At 44.0% G+C, this 17,404-nt stretch overlaps 2 protein-coding genes across 5 annotated transcripts in view; one reads left to right on the forward strand and one right to left on the reverse strand.

Moving 5' to 3' along the window:
* Positions 1–48: 48 nt before the first annotated feature.
* On the reverse strand, positions 49–8,261 carry PIGB (phosphatidylinositol glycan anchor biosynthesis class B; the record flags this gene model as incomplete). The annotated part of the gene is made up of 12 exons (XM_080351192.1): positions 49–212; positions 786–966; positions 1,733–1,943; positions 3,513–3,577; positions 4,772–4,983; positions 5,378–5,429; positions 5,860–6,000; positions 6,687–6,817; positions 6,916–7,020; positions 7,606–7,729; positions 7,927–8,062; positions 8,147–8,261. 12 exons carry the CDS (start codon positions 8,259–8,261, stop codon positions 60–62), a joined length of 1,626 nt encoding a protein of 541 aa, XP_080207318.1. The 3' UTR covers positions 49–59.
* An 81-nt stretch (positions 8,262–8,342) lies between these two features.
* RAB27A (RAB27A, member RAS oncogene family) overlaps positions 8,343–17,404 on the forward strand; it is a 32,337-nt gene continuing 23,275 nt past the window's right edge. The window contains exon 1 of one of the 4 annotated variants that reach the window (XM_080350866.1): positions 8,343–8,356. The gene's annotated coding sequence lies outside the window, so the exon portion shown is untranslated. Of the gene's footprint in view, positions 8,357–10,421; positions 10,512–10,869; positions 10,923–17,404 lie in introns of those variants that run through there. The other 3 variants (XM_080350865.1, XM_080350868.1, XM_080350867.1) reach the window with 3 other exon arrangements.

Here is a 17,404-nt window from a genome sequence, read left to right on the forward strand (position 1 = left end):
TCTCCTTTCTGCAGTACAAGATCTTCTAAGCGTAGTACTGCTGTGCAAATCTGACCTAGTTAGGTCTTAAGTCTAGAAAGTGATCTTCGGTTGTGATTCAGTTTTTTCCTGTACACATAGATGTGGCTTCCAACTCGTCCTTCAGGTACATGAGTGTGGAAGACAGTGGCCGTTTTCTCATAGCCCCTTAAAGCCAAAAATGGTGATATTTCCTGTAAATGAACATACATAAGTTTCCACAGTCAGGAAGTGTAGTTGAGAGTGTCACAACAGTGTTCTCAGCTCCTCTGAAAACCATCAATTCAACTGTCTCCTGGAAGTTTTACCCTTTATTTTAGGAAAGACTGCTAGAAAAAGAGGTACCTATCCTGTCTGATCCTGTCCGGAGTGGGTATTCACCAGACACTGTTGCTTGAGTACATAGACTTCATTAAAGAACTGATGAGAACAGGTACTCTGCAGGTGTTCTTTGCTTGTCATTGTTGCTTACACAAGTGTATGGTTCTGGGAACAGACCACACATTGGTTTTAATATGGCTTGAGAATTCCATAAAACAATATTTTATAGAATGTAGAATTTGCACAAAGGGCATACGTGAATGTTAAGTACTAGCACTGGAATGGTATCTGTACTATATTATGGACTACAGGGGTCAGTTTTCATTTAAGCTGTGTCTTAGAACATTATGGACAACAATTTTCAAAAATATTAGCTATAACTTGCCCTTAATTAATTTTGTAACTTGACCTCAAAAGTAGTTTGTGTCATCTTGCAGTTACCATACCTGTTCTAGCACACTGAAGAAGATCAGGTGGCTGGGTAATAATGTATCATTGTAAAACTCCTTATTAAGCCAGTCAAGTGGATTAGAGTAAAATGCGTCTGCTTCATCGATATAGCTCTCATTTCCAGTTAGGTCCGGGGGACACTCGAGGAATCTCATTCTTAGAGGACAGTGAACATGACTAGGGAGAAAAACAAAACAACACACACTTTAGGATAAACTGACCAATATCTAAGATATGAAACTACTCATCACTTAAAGATACCTCAGTCAAAGCCACATTGAATTATTTCCCCCCCACCCCGAATCATATTTTCTTCCCTTTTTGTAGTTCATATGAAAGCTGAAGTAGAAGTAGATTTGGCTCCGAACTGTTGTGACTATGCTGTTAGCAGTTCACAGAAAGCAGATTTATCTGAATTAAAAATACCGTCTGCGTAACATCAGTTTCTTGCAAAGTTACTTTTCTGTGTCAGCTTCACTGTTTGTGTCTGCTTTAATGTTTTGTTTACTTGCCAGGATCTCTTGCAAACTTTTTGGAATAGTGAATTCAGTCATCGTATGTTGTAATTACATTTCTTTACCAGCAGAAGTAAAGGTAAAATAGAATACATTTTGACTGTAACAATTAAGTCTTTAGTTTTGGTACAAAACTTACTGTAATGAAGCACTATGAGTTACTTTCAAACATCCTAAGACTTGCTGCATATCCTCATAAAAAGCTATTTTACAAAAACTGAATAAAGCTGAGATGCTGAATTTTATCCTCTGGTATAAGCATCTGGCTTATTTTCCCTGTACATTCTGTATTAACTGTATGAAAAATCAAAATTCTTCCTGTATACATCTGTCCATCTCAATTTATTAAGCTTAGGGAAAAAAAATAATCTTAATTTCTGCTGAAGTGTCTGGATTTTAATGTAGTACACTGTTAACGATTTTAATACCTGTAAAATGGAGTGGAGTGGCACGGCATCATGATGAAGACAAAAGCCTGGGAGCGGTAGGAGCTCTTGCAGAGCTGCTGTACGTGGCTCATGACGTCCAGGGCGCCGCGCTGGTGAATCAGGCCCGTGTACAGGGCTGGCACTACGCTGGACAAAAGCAGGAAGCCTGCTGCGCGTTTCTGCCACGTTTTCAGGCATTTCAAAGAATATCCTAGAGAAACATTTGGGTACGTTTTAGAGATAAACACTGTGTGGAACTGTTAGTGTTTTCGACAGTACTGTAACTTACTGGAAAACCATTACCCAGTTGATAGCAATACCTTGCTTTTGAGGTGTTTTAATACAGTGTTCTTGCAGTCGTTTACTCTTTAAGTGGAAATTTAAAGGTTAAACTTTGCCCTTATTAAATCTTGAATGTAAATGTTAAGCCCATGCCTGATAAAAATATTTTATGCAGCCTAGCTCTGTGACCACCTTTACTGAATCACAATGAACAAGTTAGAATAGGCCTGTTTCAGTAGTCAGTAATAAGGTGGATTAGTCTTCAGTGGGTCTGTTCTGACAAGCTGCAGATCTTTATCTCAGATGAAAACAAAGTCCACTAATTAGTCTGTGGTTTAAACACGGGTGGAAACATTCTATTACAGGCATTTTTTTACTGCTTTTGTGAAATGCTCTTAGCTTATCTTTTAAGTGTTCTTAGAAGTGACTTGGAAATTAATGTGGGGGTTTTTCTTGCTTTTATTTATAATGTTTTGAGCAAAGACCTCTCTGTAACCAGCAAGATATCAGAAATCACTTCCGTCATTTTTTTCTTTACTACAGTATCCAAAGAGATGATAATTAGCTCTTGATAAGTGGAGGCGATGACCTCATCCCCTTATACACGTAGCAGTTAAGAGGGATATTAACAAAAAATACAGCTTCATGTTCTGGAAGTTTTAATCTTTCCTTTGTAACTTTCCAGTATATTATACATCAAGATTTTACTTTTCCTGTAGATACCCTAGTGTGGTTATATGCCCATTTTTGCAAAATACTTCCTTATTAGGCTCTTCTCTGTGTTTAAAAGAAAAAAAAAACCAAACACAAAACAAAACAGGAAAAAAGATAAATGAATAATCTAAAAGTGTTGGAAAAATCTCAGCAAAAGCAATACGCTTGCGAGTTTAAACTGTCGACAGATTCTCTTTAATGTTGAAGTTACCCACATCGGTTTAGGGACGTTATTCCTCTTGTATAACTCACCTTGCTGTGTCTGAAGGAAAAGCTGTCACATTAACTACTGTAAAACTTGTGGGGAAGTGACCTCCAGCTGGTCAGGAGCAGCCGGAGCACTAGCGGCACCTACTAACACACCTGAATCTAGGAAAGGATAACTTTATGGTTTTAATACTTTAACTTTTTTGTTGCGTACTCAGAGGCATATTTGAGACAAGCAGGTGGAAAAATACTACAAAGGACCCACGGAACACAATTCACTTTAAGGGTGGCATTGCTGAAAAGTTGGGAGTCCCTGAGACAATTTTCCCGTGTTTCACGGGAAGTACTTTTATGCATGCTGAGGATTCTCCAGCTCTATTTCAGTCACTTGCTGTTCCTCATTCTGGTGCTTTTGTAGCGTGTGGTTGTGCTTGGTTGGCTGGTTGGTTTTCCCTAGCTGTAAGAAAAGGTTAGACTAGTTTGAAGCATCCTTTGTCAAATACCTACATTAGCGGTCTCTCTTTAGGTAAAAACTATATACAAAGAAGGTTCCAAGACATTTTAAACCAATGCTTACCACAAAAAAACATGCAAAATGGTAGTACCGGATAGATGAACCTGAATTCTTTATGACTCAGCGTGCTGTAATAAAACAGATATAATACTACAGTGAAAAAGTTAAATGTATTGGTTCTGTTGACAAAATGTGTTTTGGAGCATGGAGGACTGGGAGACACTTACATGTACTAAAAGCTTTTGGCATTGAAGCAGTGAAAGTGCAAATTGTCACTTTTTAAGAACATAACGAGTACATCCAAATTACGATTATTAGTGTTTGGTTTACCAAATAAAAGTACCTGGCTACTACTATAGCAATTAAGTGGTCTGATTGTATGACTATTAAATATAACTTAGGTAGTTCTTCACCAATTTGCTTTCTGTAATACAACGCAATAAAAAGTGTGGATGGTAAGCTAAGATTCAAGTACACGTTTGTATTTAGCTAAGTAACTTTCACCCCTGCTAATATAACTTTACACATGTCAATTTGGGGGGCTTTTTTGGGGATTACTGCAAGACTTGTGTCACGGGAACCAAACAGGTTCTTACAAGACTAAGAGAGACAAAAAAGGCCTAAAACCAACAGAGCTACATCCGGTTTTGAGTTGGACTGAAAGAAGAGGGAGCATTTGTGGCCTCACTACTGTTTTGCTGTACTACTGTAGTTACTATTTATTACTTAGTATTTATTTATTTGACACATCTTTTTTTGCCAGAAAGTGTCCCTTTTGTTTAATCTACAGTTAATTCTGATGCTTTAGAAACAGCTTACCTTCCCTTCTACATAACTTAACATGGGGCATACAGTCCCATGATGAATGTTAAGAGATGTGTCTAGACCTGTGAATGGAGTAGGTTTTAGAGGCCTAAGAACTGCTCGTCTTACTGGGGGTGTACTAAACCAAATGAAATGCTATTTTCATGAACAAGCATCTAGGAAAGAGTTTTCTAACTAGTTCTGTTGTTGCTTAAGTACCTGTTAGCTGATTGATGCTGGTTTTTTTCTCCATTTTTCACTGAATTTCATGTTGAATTATTTTATTCTTTAAAGGTCTAATCAATTCTAAAAATACATATTCGGTAATGATACAAGAAGTAGCATTACACAGAATTCTAGACAATATTGTAGAGATGACTGCATTTCTTAAAGTACTTTAACAGTTTAAAGTTTTCTGTCACTTAGCTTGAATTCTATGTTATTTTGTTTAGAGAGGATATGAGCTTTGAAAAGAACACAGCTGGTGAAAGATAGTAGTTACACTCCGGAGGAATTACCTGTATACCAACACTGTCCAAATCACTGCCACTAGAAAGAGGCGATACCTTTTTGGTGCCAGCACACAGCCATGAATAAAAAAAGGCAGATGGGTACCCAAGATGACTGGCAGGCCCTGAGTGAAGTACCAGTGCCACGGGTGAGATCCATAAAGGGTTCCCAAATTCTGCAGCACGTTGAATTTCAAGAAGTTCAGCTGAACCAGTACCCACTGGGAGATTTAAGAGAGGTGGGGGGGAGAAGATGTTAAATACAAATCCAAAGTGAAAATTAACAGCTAAATTGAATTACGGTAATCACTGTCCTTAAATGATACAGCATCTTTATTCATAATTATATTTCTTCTAAGACTTATCACAGACTTCCTATATTTAGCAATTAAACACAGAAGTGTGTGAGTTTTGTCGTTTGTTGGTATTGAGAGCTGAGCATCCTGATTTTAAGTAACAGCTGTCATTTAAAATAACTGAGAAGTCAGTGTTTAAAGATCGCAGGCCAGACACAGTCACAGAATTAACAAAAGTTAGAGAAGTCTGAAGCATCTGTCCACGTTACAGTGCTAAAACCCAACCTTTTTCTCAGAAGTCAATTTTAAAGCAACTTACCTCACCAAAAAATACACGGTCAATTATCAAAGAGGTTCCCAGTGTGACCAATCTGAAAACAATGGAAAGTTGGTTGCACTGGTGTTGCCTGAATTACTTTTGTATCATTTTCTACTCTTCTCCAAACAGCTGTCAAAACTCCCTCAGTAGCTATTCCTAATCTTTTTTCTGAGATCATCCATACACATGGCCATTTTCCAGTGGCTAGTTGCCATCACCCAGTATCCTTGGCACAAGCCCAGATTAAGCTGGAATGCTGTTCACGTCCCATCCTCATGAAATCTCTCATAGTGCTTTTTTGCAGAATATACGTTAATTTGAAGGAAGCATGCCCCTTCTTTAAACTTGAGCAAAGGGACTCTCTTCTTTTCCTTGTGTTTTACATGGAATCGGCTTTTTTGGTTTGTCTGCCTTTGTGGTGGTGAAATCAATCTTAAGATACAACTATGCAAAGTCACAGTTTAAACTCATAAGGAACGTACCCAACTGGAATGCAGTTGTGTAGGATGAAGTCCGCTTTCCTCTCTTCCTGCAAAAAATGACTGAAGACCAAAGGTATCCATGGGATAACAGCGGTGGGACGAATAACAACTGCAAGTGCTATCAAAGCTAAATATTTGCAACTAGAATGAGGGAACACAAGAAGAACAGAAGTTTATCAGAAAGTTTAGTCAATTCTTTTGCAGACAGTGACATTTCAACAATTTAAATACTGTCATGTCTCTGACCACAAGCTTTTCATACTGCAGATACTGTTTTGCTTGGAAGGCTGCCAACTATATAATTGCTTTATTAGCAATGCAGTTGCTAACAGGAAACACGTACTTGCTTTAAAATACATGGCTGGTAAAGAAAGTTGTGACTGCAAATTCATCTAGGTCTGAACCCAAATAAGCTTTTGTTATCTTAAATGATATAGTTTCCCGTAAAGTGATACTTTGCGTAAGGCAACTGGAGAATAATCATTTTATATACCAGCTATATCACGGCTTCAAAAACATTTTTAGAGGAATGCTGGTGGAAAGATGCAAGTAGCAAGACCTCCAGATCTTGGAAAGAATGCATGGTGTTCTTTCACAGCTGGTGAAAGATAGTACCTACTATCTGGTGAAAGAAGTACTACTATCTTTCACCAGCTGTGAAAGAACACAATGCTGTTCTTTCCAAGATCTGGAGGTCTTGCTACATGAATGAGGTGGTTTTGGAGGCCTTATATCTTAAGATAAAAGATAGTATTTTAAACAGTTTCAGTAGACTGGTGTTATCTCAAGCCAAAAATTACCAGTACTGTTAGTAGAAAGTTTCTCACCTGCTCCCCATCTTGGAACCTTTGATCGGATAGTAGGAAAGAGCAAAAATGGTAAGAAGAGTTTCCATGGTGTTTGTTAGAGTTCTGGTACAGGAATACCATGTAAACCAGGAACACAGCTGGCAGAAGTACTGAAATAATTATGAACAAGAGGATGCACAAGGAGAAACGTTAAAACATTCTGTGGTTTCTTCATGGTGTGGCTTATTTTTTAAAGGCTGTGACTCACCACACACTTTGCTGTTTCTGCATTTTCAAGGTGTTGCACTAAGGAGTAAAGCTTCACATCAGCGAAAGCAGCCAGCACTGCTTGTGCAAGTCTAGGGACCCATATCTATGTAAACAGAGAAAATCGTACTTGCAACAAACCTGTTAAATTCCAATCTCCAACAGAGGACTATTCAGACATGAAAACAGTGAATTAGTGAATGTTCTCTGTAGCTTTCTGTGATTTTTTTTTTTCAAGTAAGGTCCTTTGATAAGACGGGTATTTCTGCCAAAACAAAGGACGTCTAAAGTTCAACTGAACGTGTTTAGAAGTTGAAAGTAGAATTCTTTGCTGTTCATCTCCAACAGAAGGCAGCCCCAAAAAGGGCTGTTATTACTGACTGTAGTACAAATATATATTACTAAACACTTTGGAAAACTGAACCACTGAGCAGTTCTGATGCAGTGGCAAACAATGTCAGTATGAAACTCAAGGAGACTGATGGAGGCCAAGAATAATCCTCTGCAGTCACAGGCACCAGTACTGTGACTGGTGACCCACGAATGAGCTCTGTACCCACACAAAGCCCTGCAGGGAGCAATCTGTGCTCGTGCTTCTCTAACTGCCAGATTCAAGGCTTTGTATTTTACCTGGACAATGATAAAAATACACTGAATATAAATACAGTGCTTTTAAATCGATTATACTCACCAGCAGCTGAACATCATCCTTAGCCAGCAGCTGTAAAGCTTTGTAGATGCTTGCGAAGATCAGCGGGTATGAATAGCCCCTTAAGCCGTGTGCCCATTCCCAAGTTAAGTAGCCATAATTATTGCTATTAAGGACAGATCACGATCAACTTGAGGCCCCAGGTTTCGCTCGGGTTCTGTTACTCTGGGACTTGTCCAGGATGGGACACTGGCCCTCGCGGCCCAGGCGGGGGCTGCCACCGGCCGAGCTAACGGCCGCTCCCCGTCAGGGGTCCCGGGCGCTGGCGGCAGCGGAGCCCGCGGGCGGCGCCGGGAAGGATATTTGAAGACCATGCGATGCGCCACCTCCAGTGACTGCCAGTACTCGTCCGGGACGAAGCTGGTCCGCACCAGGAAGCAGTTGAGCGTCCGCAGCGCCACCGTGAGCGCCAGCAGCGGCGCGGGCCCGCCGGCAGCGCCTGCGGGAGGGACCGGTCCGCCAGCGGCCCGCCACCGCCCCGCCACCGCGCCCCTCCCGCCGCCCTTACCGGCGCCGCCCTTACCGGCGCCTGGCTGCCCGGCGGCTCCCCCGGGGCCGCTGTCCGGCACCGACCGCCGCTGGCGCAGCCGCATGGCCTCCACCCGCGGGGGCGGGCCTGCAGCGGCCCAGCAGCGCATGCGCGACCTCACGGCGGCGGGGGCGCGGCTGGCGTTTTTGTTCCGGTCGCTCTAGCGAGCGGGAGGCTTCAGCTCTGTGGTCTCCCGTGTTTCAGGTGAGGGGTGCCGCGCCTGGCGCGCGGCTGCTCGGGGCCGCGGGGCGAAGCGCCCGCGGGGCGGGGAGCGCTGAGCTTTCTGCCCCCGCTCCCCCTTCCCCGCCTGGGCGCGGAGGTGCCGCCGGGGAGAGGCCGCGGCCCCTCACGCACGTGTCTGCGGGTGCAGGTGCCGCAGCGCCCCCTGCCGGCATGGGGCGGCTGCCGCTGCCGCACGTGGCGGTGGCCGTGGCGCTGGGCGTGCTGAGCGGCCTCTACATCTACCGGCCGCTCTTCTCGCCCGCCGGGCCCCGGCAGCCGCCACAGGGCTCGGCGGAGCCGCCGGCGGTCGCCGCGCCGGAGAAGAGGCCCTGAGGGAGACGCGTGAGCCGCGCCGCTGTCCCGCGCCGTTCCCGGCACCGCCCCGCCGCCCGCAGCTTCGCGCCTCCCCCGACAGGAGACGGCGCCCCAGCCCCTCGCCGAGTCGGAGCGCTCGTCGCCTGCCGGGGAACGTCCCTCCTGCGCCGGGCGCCCGTCGTGGCGGGCTGGGCGCCCTCCGCAGCCCGGCCGTGCTGTGACACCGCGCCCCCGCTGAGGATGTGACTGCGTGTTCGGTACCAGCCCGCAGGGACATGAATCGTTAGATATGTATAAGATTGTGCATGCTTAAAGGTACGTCTTCCTGTATAAGTTCAAATAACCACCAGGGAACTGGAAAAAGAAAGTCACTTCTGTGCGGTTACGCTTCATAGTTTTTTTTGGGATTGTCTCTGATCTGGTCCTCCAAGTGACAAATACCATTTTTACCCACTTGTTACGGTTTTGGTTCTTAATACTTTGGTTCTTTTGGGAGTGCAGTTGTACTGATGTCTGAGAAGGGAACTGCACCCACCTTTGGTCTCCTTATATTCACACCTATATGTACACATACACATGCATTCCATACACATATGTTCATTCCTGAAAGAATGAGTGGCTGTTTAATAAGACTGAGGGTCAGATTGTACTTCGAGAAGTGCTTCAACTCAGTAGGACAGTGTTCATCTCGCAATAGGTGTGGATCAGTCTGACAAAGAACAGAACCTGAGACTCAAGGCAACTAGATCAGTAGGTATTTCAAGACTTTAGTAAATCTAAAATGAAAACCTGTAGATTGTGGCAACAACTTGTGTCAGATTTTGGTTTTAACACAGAAGCTTGTTGGGACAGCATAAGGGAAGAAAACCTTTGCCTGGATATGCGTTCATTTAAAGCCAGGAATGGTGTGACAGCTGGAGGCAGCAGGCAGATGCCACAGGAGCTCCGATGAGAGGATGGCGGTAAAAGGTGGACTGGGAGCTGCAGCTGATTATGATAAACGTAGTTTGGTCATTAGGTAATGCCACAAGGCTGTGATGAGTGCCAACAGAATAACTGCTGTGGTGACTCCAGCAATGGTTTTTATTTACAAGATGACCATACATTGAAGGCTATTTTTAAAAGGCTAGTAGGCACTTTGTTTCTAAGTATAACTGCTGGAAATCTTGGCGCAGTCAGGAAGGGTTATTGATGCAGCTGAGCCTAAGATGTGCTCGCTGAATCCTGGAGATTGCTGGCTCTAGAGTGGGTGTATTGAGAAACTGAGCAAAGACAATGTGCTTTCCTCTTGTGAGGAAGGAGCCAACAGGCGGCAGAAGAAATCACGAAGTCCACGGTGGCGGACGTTACCTGACACCGCGTATTTTCTCTTCAAACCCTGTTTTTCCTCTAATGAAGTTTACTGAACGTGCGTGGCAGTACGGCTGCAGAGCCGCCTGTTGGGGAACGGCCCGGCTGCGGGCGGGGCGAGCAGCAGGAGGCGCGGGCCGGGCTGCGGTCCCGCAGCGGGGGGCGGGCCGGGCCGGGCTGCGGTCCCGCAGCGGGGGGCGGGCCGGGCCGGGCTGCGGTCCCGCAGCGGGGGGCGGGCCGGGCCGGGCTGCGGTCCCGCAGCGGGGGGCGGGCCGGGCCGGGCTGCGGTCCCGCAGCGGGGGCGGGCCGGGGCGGTGCTGCTGCCGCTGCCCCGCGGCCGGGAGGGGCCGCCTCGGCCCTACCTCGGGCCCTACGGGAAGTGGCGTTGCCTTGGCGGAAAACGGACGCTTTGCAGCCCAAAACAGGGCAGGTGCGGAGGGACGCGGGGCCCGGTGGCCGGAGAGGCGAGCAGGTAGGGGGCAGCGAGCGCCGTGCGGGGTCCTGTCCGCTCCGACGGGGCCGCCGCAGCTGCGGGACGCCCGGGGGCGTCAGGGATGCGGTTGATGGGTCACCTCGGGCACCCCGGCCCGCAGCCGCGGCGTGGGCGCTGCTCGGAACCCGCCGCGTGGGCTGTTACCGGGGGGGCTTATCCTGAGATCAAAAGAGAAAGTGGGAAGCTTCGGCCTTTCCGCAGCTCGCCCGTGTGCTGAGCTTCACAGCCGCCGCCTCTCAGCCCCTCCCCGGCCTTCGCACGGAGCAGCCGCGCGGTGCGTGAGCTGCCCGCAGCTCAAGACATGCATTTCCTTTGTAAAAGCGAGAAGTGGTACACCTCTGATTTAAAAAGAAAAGGCCTTTACAAATGGTGAATTGTTGATGGAGCAATGTAAGTGTGTTTTACCTGTTGAACAAGATCTTAAATCTTTTGCGTATCAGCAGGTCTGTTGCTTCCTTCTGGATGCTGCATGTTTGTCTAACAATCTGCTTGCTTGGGAGGGTTCAGGAGGTCTAAAATAATGCTTTGATGATCTTGCATCTAAAGAAAGCTAAATGCATCCGAAAAACATCTCGGTTTTTCTGGCTCTGTCAGTAACTAGGTTATATTAATATACAAGTAGTATTTTTTACGGTGCTAGCAAAGTATAAAGGACATGCCTAGAACTGTCAAAACCACCCAACTTTAATTTTTATCTCTCCCTAGAGATGGATCAGGTGTATTTTGAGCTTTCTGATTTTATGACTCCTCCAGCATTTTCTCTAATGATTAGTTATTTTCAGTTTTTCATCAGGAGAACACATATGCACGTTTGAAGGTAGGAGTTCTGCTAGACATTACTAGCAAGGTGGTGTTTCTCTATACTTACAGTTTTTATTTAATTTCTACAAAATGTTTGTTGATTTCCACGCATAAAATGCATTAGCAGCACTAATCAGTTTCTACAATCTATTCTGCCTGCCTTGTCTTGGAAATTTATTCTTATGTGGACTTGTCTTCTCAGCCCTTGTTTCTTTTCATAGCCTTATACTACTTTTGTTACTGTTCCAGTGTTTTCCAGCTGGGAAAAGCATGTAGTACAACATGAATTTCAAATGTTGATCCATAATTGTAGGAATAGCATTTGTGATGCTAAATGGGTGTCTCAAAAGCATGTTTAAAAAGATGGAAAGAAAGAACAGCATGTTCCTGTGTTTCTAGTTCTGGATTCTAATTTTACGTCTACTTGATCTCTTGCACAAAGGAGTTCTGAGTGGGGAAGCTGTGCTACAGCTCACACTGTTTCATTTTTACAGTTAATAGAATTTCTTATCTGTGACCAGATATCTAAGACCAGACTACATTTGTTTTTATCGCTATCGTTAAACGTGGGAACACATCATTTTATCACTTGACTACACATTTCCTTTTATTTCAAAGAGAAGATTGGTGAGATAAAAGAACTTTTAAGTAGCTTTTGACATTTGCAGAAGTAAGTACAATGAGCAGTAATCCTTGTGCGTCTTCTTTGGCTTCTTGGTGGTTCTGTCACTGCCAGGTATCTGCTGTGTTGGCAGAATGACCGTTGACCAGTCCATCAGTTTTCAGCATAACCCTGCACTTGCAGATCAGCACCGTTACCAAGAGCAGTCTGTCGTTGTCCACAGAGGGCTGGTAAGGATATAATTTAGAAACAAGCAAAACTGGCACTAGGGATGGAGTATAAGGAATGACAACTCTTTTTCCCCAGTTAATGTCTCAGCAGACAATTATAACAAGATGCATTTAGAATGTGTTAGACTTATGATTTAAATAGTTAATCATCACATACTCTCTTCTATATTAAGGCTGAGTTATTGTACTCCACTGCACATGTGATCTGATCCTGCATATAGTTAAGTTTGTTATTCGATAATTTCAAAGAGTTACGTAGACATTTATAGCTAAGCATTTGCTGGGCTGGGCATGTCAAGTGCTCAAAGACTTGCTTTTGCTCGTCTTGCAGATACAACTCATGCTGGAGATACTTTTTTTTCTATTTGTACAAATATGTTCTCAACTAATCTTCCTCTGGGAATAGCCGTGTGGTTATGAGGTTTCTTTTCCTCATTTCTCTTTTGGTTGTCGTAGTCTGAAAACTGCATCCCTGTCAGGAGGCTGCGCTAACTTGAACCACATTCAGTCAGCTGAGATCATACCCTTTTACTTCCAGTTGAGGTAAAACCATAGTGAAAGAGAAGTCCTGGCCTCTAATTTCTTTCCTGTTTTGTTTTCAGACATAATACAATGGAATTTACTTTTGATCATTGTAATAAGTACTCTCAATGTCTGTGATCCATTTTCCAATCTAGTAAGCTTTGAAGGTGAAGTTATGGCATATAGATTTAAAAAATTACATATAACCAGCGTATGTTTTTCCTGTGATGTTGCTGTGGCTTCAAGAGGTTGAAAATACGCTTGTGAATGTCTAGCAGTTTTGCATAGTACTGGGCCTTGGAATCCTTTTACTGGCTTGCTGGCTAGCCCTTTGGAGCTGACCTGACCAGTTCTTCAGTATTTTAAACTACTGCAAGGAAAAGAAAAAAGCAAATGTCCTTGCTTTTATGGCTCTGAAGAGAATATCGAAGTGTACACCAATGCAGTGCTATTTTCCTGAGTTTGCAAACCCATTTCCCATTTCTCTTTCTGTATGTCAGATGCTTGCCAAAAATCGGTAAGACTAAACCACACTAGACAAAGGCACTTCTGGAAGACAGTGCGAAGACTGGCAGGAGGGCAGGGAGGGGGCAGGAAGCAGCGATGAAGATGCGAGCTTAGGAGGAGGAGTACAGCTTTTCTAGAAATTTGTGGTTTGCAGTGGAAGAAATGAGTGTTTTTAAATGAGCAGCATTTTTAAATTAAAAGTTAGATTTGTTAGCGCTTGCAAATGGTATATTGAAAATCATTCTACACTTCTGCAGTGATTCTTTGTGTAAAAGATTTATGTGAATGAAAGGACTGTAAGGAGTATACCTAGCTGAAATATTTATGTGCAGATAGAACACTGGAGATGGGTATAAGGATGACCACTACACAAACCAAGTAACCGATTCCAAATTACTCTTGGAGTTTGCAGTTGCAGTGTTGCAGTGGCCATCTTACTGCTTGTGTGTACAGCCATCACTTGGAAAGGTAATAGAAGGATAAAAGAAGAAGTAGCAAAATAGCTGAGTATTGCCCAAGATTCAGTTGGTTTTTCTTTCAGGTAAGGTGAGCTCCGTGGGTAGAAGTATTGCCTTTTATCAGACCAAATTATGCTGTTGGTAAGGGTAGGTGAGCTTTCAGGTATGTAACCCCTTTTCAGGTTTGAATTAGAAACAGCAAATACAAAATGAAATTGAAAACAATTGATACACCATTTTTATAGTACTTCTGTTAAGCATATTGACCCATGAGGCAGCATATGCCGTTAGAAAGCGATGAAGTTTCTCTTGCAGAAGTACTGCTGTTTGCAAGGCGTCCTTCCATTTCTAATGGAACACTTCAGAACGGCTGTGCCGTCACAGTGGCTGCTGTACAACCATGAAAGTGAACAGCATGTGCTCTCCACCCTAACCAAGTTTCACTCTGAGGGCCTATCTCATTTTCATAACTAATGGATATTCCATTTGGTTCTCATAGCTGCACAGCCAAAGAGCTATAAGGAAAAAGGTTGCTCTGTGAACTGAAAACAGTTCTTTCCAGTAACATCCTTGGGGAATGGGAATGTTTGGACTAGACTGAAGGCTACTATTAGTGATAAAAACTAATAAAGCATGTGTGTTGGGTAGGAGGAAAAGAAAATTTGATTCATTTTTATGATTAAAAAATGCAAGTTTTGTGGTTTTCTTGTGTGTCAGTCAGTCTTGCAAGTATAATATTTCACATGAGTAGTTGCTGAGGGAAATTACATTCCTTCTGGAAATGCCTGCTGATAATTGCATGACTAACACGGTCGTGAGTGCATCCCACATGGAGAGTGAAGCTCTAAGCTTCAGCACGTCACTCAAAGCCAGACGTTCCGGGAGCTGCTCCTGCTGCGAAACTGTTTGTGCAAGGTTTGCATGAGAGAGGAGTTGCGGTTACAGTTATTGCCGACGGGTGGTGCTTTCCAAGTCTGCTTCGAAGCCTAGCTAACATTCAGAATGTGAATAACTGCAAAAAGTGGGATTTTTAATTTTTTTTTTAATTGCGAATGTTAATCATAATTCTCGTCCCCTTACTTGTTTGGCTCCAAACCAAACGTTATGCATGACTGAACGTGACCCAAAATACAGGTATCAGATTAGGTTCTGGCCCTGCTGGTACCGTCCGTTTGCAGCAGTGTTTCTCACCCAGCACTTTGAGACCCGTGTAACAGCACATGCTCCACTGACTTTCTCCTCTAACAATAATTCAGCTTGGCAGGTCTTTTCTGCTGGGGCATGAACTGTCTGGCTATACTTAATTTTTCCATATTCTTTCCTGCATTACAGTGGTGTCAGGATGGATATCTTTGCACAGAGATGGTGTCATCCAAGTTTGCAAACAATCCTGTCTGAATTTGATTGTACTTCTGAATTTGGTAGCAGCACTCTCACAATTTTAGTTTGGATAAATGCAGCCCTAAGTTGGAATTGTTCAAGTAGCAGTTTTTTGGTTTTGTTTTTTTTAATGCTCTTTAGCTATGAAATAAAAGAGGTGACTATAAATCTCTATTTGATATTTTTCTAGAGTTGCTAGTTTGGATATAGCACCCAGTGTGCAGGATGGGGATGATATCTTGCTGTGTGTCAGCAGAAGCTGGAGAGCAGGCTTTGGAAGACCTGTGGAAAGAACATGCTGCCAAAGTAGCATCATGCTTTCCAGTAGATTTGAAAACGAAACATAAAAAATTCCCAAAATTTTAATGCCAATACAGTGAAAGTCAACTAGTTTTTATTCTATTAACTTTTAATTTTTAATAATAGATGTGCTGAAAATTTAATTTGCTTTTAAACAGAAAATATCTTTAAATGGAAAGTGAATGTAAAACGGAGTGGCTGTCCCAGAGCGTGCTGTGGCTGGTCCACGCGGCGCACGCGCGCCTGGTCCGGCTGGAGGTGCCCTCACGGAGCGGAGAGCCCGTACCTGCCGGCTTGCGCCGAGGCGTGCAGCTCTGTCCTTTATCCATCTGCCAGTTTTTCATGAAGTGTATAGGAACTTTATATCTTTGCGACTTCTTCCCCTCTGTGAAGGAGTGTTAAAACTGACCCACAGATTCCCATGTTGGGAGGGGTGGCAGAGATGACAGAAATTCCATGTTTCTACTGCTCTCTAAGAGGGTTTGTTTCCTTAGGAGACCAGGCTCGGAGCCATGTCCTCATTTCAGCTTTGGTTTTTGCATTGCAAATTTGGGACTTTGCTCCACAGAGTCCCTCTTGCATTTACAATCTCCAGGGTGGTGTGCGGAGCCGTGTGGTATTTTTCTGCAGCCCAGCATCCCGAGGGACCCTGGGAACGGGAGCAGTACCACTTTTGTAAGTGGTTGCCCAGGGAGTTGAATAGGGCCGGTGGAACTCAAAGGACACTTTGGTAGTGTCCTCCAGAACCACCACCTGTAGAAGCCCACCGACTCCTCTTGCACACCCTGAAGGAGATAAGATCAGCCAGTCAGGTTAGTTACACTTAACTTTGGGAGTCACTGAATGAATGAAGGAGCTCTAATGTTAATGATGTTCACAGTTTAAGAAATGGTAAAGGTGAAAAACAAGCATCACAGGTGATTAGTGAGGTTTCATGTGCTTCGTTGTATGGAAGATTGAACAGTAATATAGGACAAAAGGAATACTTTGCTGCAGTCATAGGAGGTATATGTCTATATCTGTCAAACAGGGCAAATAACCAGCTTTTCAATTTTACCTCCTGAGAGCACATTTAAAGTATGAAGGACACTGTTGTCAGCTTATGAGAAGAGTGAAGGACCGCTTGCCCTGTTAAGTAGATTTACAAAAGATATGGACAGGGTCTTCTTGTGCTGGAAAGAAAACCCAGCTGTGACGAAACTGGAGCTCTGCTGAGATCAGTTTTAAAAAGCCTTTTACCTGAAGAGGCTGATAGTTGAAACAACAAAACACGGAAGTTTTACTTTAATCTATAGTATTACTAAATATTTAGCAGATGGGCCTTTTGCGTGGCAGGAAGGCTTATCTGACATACTTTCATTTTAATCACTGAAGGGGTATTTCATGATTTGATGCTGGGAAGTTCGGCTATTACATTTCTGGTGTGAAAGCTGATGTTCTGAGTGTGGGCTGTCTACCCCTCCTCTTTTTCTTAGAATGATATTGGTGAGAGGCAAGCAGAAAAAAATCAATATAAAGGATTTTGTCTCCTCTTTCTAGTGCTGTCTCGAGGTGCTGGCGTGTTGCAGCACTGCTGGACTGCTGCAGCAGTAAGTCCCCAAGCTCTTTCACGTGGCAGCTGGTCAATTTTCCTTTGCAGCGCATCCTGTCATCCCCTCTAATTTTTCCGGAGTGTCTTTTTGTAAGAAGCTGACTTTCTTCCAAGGAAGCAACAGTAGTTCTGTTTTACAGTTGTAGGAATCTGTCTGCACCAATTAATATGTTCATATTTTTCCCCATTTACTTTTTTCTCATGTTTTCTCTTTGTATTTTGTAGGGTTATTGTCTCACGGTGAGGTAATTGCCGTATAGCATGTGCTCTGGCTCTTGTTGCAGTTCTCCACGTGCGTGCGAGTCGGTTCATGGGCAGTGTGTCCCAGTGGCTGCTTTTCCCCGCTCCGCAGTTTTCAGGTTTCCTCTTCCATTGCCTCTAGAGGCTTTGTGGCACGGGTCAGATGTGTGGACGCTGACAAACAAAATCACCCTTGGCTGCCTGCTGATGAGTTGTCATTC

The sequence above is a fragment of the Nesoenas mayeri genome (genome assembly GCF_963082525.1).
Source record: "Nesoenas mayeri genome assembly, chromosome: 11".
In the NCBI taxonomy this organism is placed as follows: Eukaryota; Metazoa; Chordata; class Aves; order Columbiformes; family Columbidae; genus Nesoenas; species Nesoenas mayeri.